This window comes from Dendrobium catenatum, unplaced genomic scaffold (assembly GCF_001605985.2).
Source record: "Dendrobium catenatum unplaced genomic scaffold, ASM160598v2 fragScaff_scaffold_153, whole genome shotgun sequence".
NCBI classification, from domain to species: Eukaryota; Viridiplantae; Streptophyta; class Magnoliopsida; order Asparagales; family Orchidaceae; genus Dendrobium; species Dendrobium catenatum.
In genome coordinates, this window is record NW_021318615.1 from 285,085 (window position 1) to 290,859 (window position 5,775).

Below are 5,775 nucleotides of genomic sequence, written 5' to 3' on the forward strand. Positions count from 1 at the left end.
TTTTTCTATTTTTAGAAAGAAAATAAAGCCGGGTGCCCGACTCCCACCGCAATTCAATCCATCCTTTCTGCCAAACAAGTATTTCTCTTTTTAATTAAAATTAAAATATCAAAGAAGTGGAGAGAGATAGGGAGATCGGAACAATCAAAGAAGAAGATGCGGAGATGTGGAGATGCGGAGGTGAACTATTTTGATGCAGAAAAGGGAAGCAGCATAAAACAAAACGAGCCAGAAGATTAAAGATGTGAGATGAAACAGAAGGGACCGGCGGAATCTCCCTTCGACTTGATCGTGGCAACCCTCGTCGTCGGCGAGCTAGCCTTCTCTCTTGCTTCCGCTGTCATTGTCCTGCATTTCCAATTTCGTGCCTCCGCCTCCCCTTGTCGGCTCCGCTGCCTCCACGGCCTCAACTCCCTTTGGTCCATTCGCCTCCTCCTCGTCCTCCTCGCTTCCCTCCTCTCCCTCCTTGAACTCCTCCGTCTCCCACTCCTCCGCCACCAATTCCCGTCCTCTCTCTCCCCCCGTCTTTGCGCCGCCTACTCTTTCCTCTCCCCCTGCCTCGCCGAGCCCGCATTTTTTTCCACTCTCCTCTTTCTCCTCCGCGCCTCCATCCATCCCCACAATACCCCGACCTCCCTCTCCCTCCTCTCTGCCTCCGCTTCCGCCTTCGCAGCCTCCCTCCCCTTCCTCTTCCTCCAGACCCTTTTCCTGGTCCTCCCTAACTCTTTCCTCCTCAGCCTCGGCCTCCCTCCCTATTTCCTCGGCCACGCCGCCGCCGCTGCCGACGCCTTCTCCCAACGGCATGCCCGCGCTCACCGTCGCATCCCCTGCGGTGTATCACTTTTCTCCACAATACTCCTTGCCGCCATCGCAGCCGTCTACGTACCCCTCTTCATCTCCGCGATATGGAGCGCCGTTGCTATCGTCATCAACAAACGCCTCCGAATCCGCCTCTACGCCCTCTCCGCCACCGTAACAGCCGCCCTCTCAGTCCAGATAGCGGCGCGAGCCCTTGCTGCGCTGTGGGTCCCAACGTCCCCTGTCAGCCAGGCGCTGCACCTCGCCTCCTTCTTCGCACTGCTCTCCGCTGTCGTCGGTGGTGAGGCCATCCTCGTCGTCCAACCCGTCGTCGACTCGCTCACCGCCGTGGGTGCCAACGACAAACGCCTGCGCTCGTGCGGCCATCGCGCCGGGGATGGCATCGGCGGAGTTTAGCGATCGAGGAAGATTCATTGGAGTTTTGTTTAGTACTGTTTCAACGCTTTTTATTCTCCTCCTAAATAAAAATTATGTTTATTTTTTTTTTTTCCGATGTTATGTATATTTTTTAAGATGTTAATAGGTACGCATTTATGACAACTTGCTTAGCGTATGATATGATGATTGATTTGTAGATTAAGAAAGTTTTATTTTCACTCTGCATATGAAAAAGTCACCAGAATGAAATATTAAAGATGAGAAGCAAGCAAATCAAATAAAACTTAAAAATTATTTTTAAATCATATTTTCATATTTTACTATGAAGTATACACATCATCTCATAAAACGATTATTTTTAAAATAGTTTATTTTTAAGGACAAATAAATAGTAAAAATTAGTACTATTTATAGGCCTCTCTTATGGTTTATAGTACTCTGTAAATATTAATGAATTATCACATGCCTTTGTGTGCTCTCCATTACATAATAAGGAGTTTAACATGAATTTTATTATAAGGCATCCTTAAAAATTCAAGGACCTATATAAAATTTATCTGAGTAACTATTAAGGGTGTTCATAGCATCACCTCCCACTTCATGATGTGGGATTGATTAGACCGAAGTATATATGGTGTAACAATAAAAGTGATAGTGCTCGCATTTTGGAGAGTCTTGATAGATGTCTATTGAATTCTAAAGCTTTGGAGATGGTTCATCAGGCTTCAGTCCGTCATTTGGCCAGGATTGTTTCGGATCATTGTCCTATTGTTTTGAGGATCTTCAACATGAAGGATAATAAAAATAGATTTATGTGTGTTTGAGGATGTTTGGATTTCGTATCATGCTTCAACTGTAGTGTTGATTAAATCGTGGAACAAAGTAGTGGGAGGTGATGATATGAACGTCTTTAATAGAAAATTTTATAGAGTTTTAAGGGCTTTACATTTCTGGATCAAAGCCAAGCTTAAGAACTTATTAGAATTGAAGGAAACTTTGAAGAGAGAAATTGCTAAGCTTCAATTGGAGGAAGCTAAATGGCATTAATCTGTCCGATAACAACCTTATGTTGCTTAGATCCAAGATCAATGAATTAAATGCCATTTTTGCCTGTTTGAATACTTGGTGGAGACAAAGGGCTAAGATGAAGTGGGTTGAAGAAGGTTATTTAAATTCCAAATTGTTTCATGCTTTTGCTAATGGTAGGAGAAATGGTAATTTTATCAACCAAGTGAAGAATGCTGATGGTATTTTGGAGGAGGATCAATTGGCTATTGAAGATATCTTCTTCAATTTCTTCAACAACAAATGGAGGTATAGGAATATTATTGGTAAAGATGTGTGGCATGCTATTCTTCAATTCTAATATTCGAGTAAGATGTGTGCCAAATGGAAGGAGACTTTTGTTGTTCTCACTCCTAAAGTCAATAATCCCCTAATTCCTTCTAATTTCTAGCCTATCAGTCTTTGTTATCAACTTATAAAATCGTTGCCAAGATTTTATTTAGGGCTGCAAATGAACCGAGCCGAGTCGAGTATGTGAGTGTTTATGTTTGAGTTCGTTTATCATTAGCTTGTTCAGGTTTGGTTCGTGTTTGATTCGAGCTTTATTGTTTGTGTTCATATTTGCTTCGTTTAATTCAATGGTGTTCATGTTTGGTTCATGTTTAATGCTTATCGAGCTTTAAACAAACAAGCCTTAACGAGCTATGTTCATAAACATATTTAACAAACAATCTATTGAACAAACAAACATTAAATTTGTTCATGAACATTTTAAACAAACAATCTAACAAACATGGACAAATGTGAAATGTCTTTTATTTAGAAATTTAAATTTATAATAAAAGCACTTGTCTATTTAAAACGAAAATATGATTAATCTATATGAATATATTCTTAAATGATGTTTACCTATTGCATTTCTCTCCATTCAAGCTTTTATCAAGCTTTTTATTGAGCTTAATGTCGAGCTTGTTCACGAACTTCAAATGATGTTGTTCTAAAATACTCAAAATATTCCAAAAAATCTCCTATAAATATTAAAAAAAAATTTTTTGAGGGTGGGCATTTGCCCACCCTAAGACTAGGGTGGATCCGCCCATGGTCACCAGAATGAAATATTAAAGATGACAAGCAAGCAAATCAAATAAAACTTAAAAAGTATTTTTAAATTATATTTTTCATATTTTATTATCAAGTATCAACATCATCTAATAAAACGATTATTTTTAAAATAGTTTTTTTTAAGGAAAAATAAATAGTAAAAATTAGTATTATTTTTAGGCCTTTGTTATGGTTTATAGTACTCTATAAATATTAATGAATTATTACAAGCCTTTGTGTGCTCTCCGTTACATAACAAGGAGTTTAACATGAATTTTATTATAAGGCATACTTAGAAATTCAAGGACCTACATAAAATTTATCGAGTAACTATTAAGGATGTTCATAACATCAATTCCCACTTCATGATGTGGGATTGGTTGGACCGAAGTATACATGGTGTAACAATAAAGTGGTAGTGCTCGCATTTTGGAGAGTCTTGATAGATGTCTATTGAATTCTAAAGCTTTGGAGATGGTTCATTAGGCTTCAGTCTATCATTTGGTCAAGATTGCTTCGGATCATTGTCCTATTGTTTTGAGGATCTTCAATATGAAGGATAGTAAAAATAGATTTCTGCATTTTGAGGATGTTTGGATTTCATATCCTGCTTCGACTGCAATGGTGATTAAATCGTGGAACAAAGCAGTGGGAGGTGATGCTATGAACGTCCTTAACAGAAAATTTTATAGAGTTTAAGGGCTTAACATTTCTGGAGCAAAGCCAAGCTTAAGAACTTATTAGAATTGAAGGAAACTTTGAAGAGAGAAATTGCTAAGCTTCGATTGGAGGAAGCCAATGGCATTAATCTATCTGATAACAGCCTTTTGTTGCTTAGATCCAAGATCAATGAATTAAATGCCACTCTTGCCTGTTTGAATACTTGGTGGAGACAAAGGGCTAAGGTGAAGTGGGTTGAAGAAGGTGATTTAAATTCCAAATTGTTTCATGCTTTTTCTAATGGTAGGAGAAATGGTAATTTTATTAACCAAGTGAAGAATGCTGATGGTATTTTGGAGGAGGATCAATTGGCTATTGAAGATATCTTCTTTAATTTCTTCAATAACAATGGAGATATAGGAACTGTAATTTGAAAGAATGGCCTTCTTCTTTGCCTTCTTTAAGTAATGAAGATGTTAATCTTTTAAAAATGCTTTTTTTTTTTTTTTTTGAAGAAGTGGAACATGTTGTTAAGAACCTTGGTATGAATATTTCTCCAGGAAGGGATGGTATTACATATTCTTTTATAAAAGCATATTGGAATATTATTGGTAAATATGTGTGGCATGCTATTCTTCAATTCTAATCTTCGGGTAAGATGTGTTCCAAATGAAAGGAGACTTTTGTTGTTCTCATTCCTAAAGTCAATAATCCCCTAATTCCTTCTAATTTCCAGCCTATAAGTCTTTGTTTATCGACTTATAAAATTGTTGCCAAGATTTTATTAAATAGATTGATGAAGGTTATTGATAATTTGATTTCTGATGAACAAGTGACTTTCATTAAAGGCGAGACTTTATCGGATCATATTCTTCTTGCTCAAGAGCTCTTCTATAAATTTAGATATTCAAAGTTTAAAAAGGAATTGGTGGCAATTAAAGTTGATATGGAACAAGTCTATGATAATATGGCTTGGGCTACTCTTAGGCTGGTTTTGGAGTATTTTGGATTTTCTCCTAAGTTCTCTCACCTTTTGATGGAGTGTGTGGAAGATCCAAAGTTTTCGGTTATAATTAATGGAAAGAGTTCAAAATGGATTGAGGCTAAAAGTGATTTTTGACAATGTTGTCTGCTTTCCCCATATTTATTCATATTGTGCTCTCAACTCTTGTCTAATGGTTTTTTTAGAAAGGGAGGAATATGGGAATCAACGTTGTATCTCCTGCTTCGAGAATTTCTCATCTTCTATTTGCTGGTGATATTCTTATGTTTTCGGAAGTCAATATTAAGTATTTAACGAAGATTAAAGTTATTATCTCTAATTATTGTAGTTGGATTGGTCAGAGTGTCAATATCCAGAAATCTTTTATAATTTTTGGTAAATCTGTTAATCATAGTAATAGAAGAGCTATTTCTAATTTGTTTGGCTTTAAGGAGGTGAAAAAGATGTGTTATTTGGGTATTAAATTTTCTTTGAGAAGACTTGCTTCTTCTGATTTCCGTAATTTGTTGGAAAAAGCTATCTGTAAAATGAATGCGTGGAGTAAAAAATTCATATGGTTAGCGGGGAGACTGTTCTTTATTAAATCAGTTGTTATGTCTATTCCTGTTTTTTATATAATGCATTATTTAGTTCCTTTAAGCATCTTAAAAGGTATTGATAAGATGTGTAGGAATTTTCTTTCGAATAAGCATGGTGGTAACCATGGCTTGCATTATGTTGTGTGGAGCGAGCTTTGCAAGACTTTGAGCGCTGGAGGTAGAGGAGTTCATTCGGATGTTTCAATGGCTAGACCATTGAGAGCAAAATTC

The 5,775-nt window shown here is 37.3% G+C and overlaps 1 protein-coding gene across 1 annotated transcript; it reads left to right on the plus strand.

The window, feature by feature from the left end:
* The first annotated feature begins 249 nt into the window (after positions 1-249).
* Positions 250-1,215, plus strand: LOC110096917. Its single transcript, XM_020823068.1, has one exon. It carries the CDS (start codon positions 250-252, stop codon positions 1,213-1,215), a length of 966 nt encoding a protein of 321 aa, XP_020678727.1.
* The last annotated feature ends 4,560 nt before the right edge of the window (positions 1,216-5,775 follow it).

What these genes read in the sequence shown, in the direction of transcription:
- LOC110096917 (XM_020823068.1), top strand. Translation starts at nt 250, where the DNA reads ATGAAACAGAAGGGACCGGCGGAATCTCCCTTCGACTTGATCGTGGCA.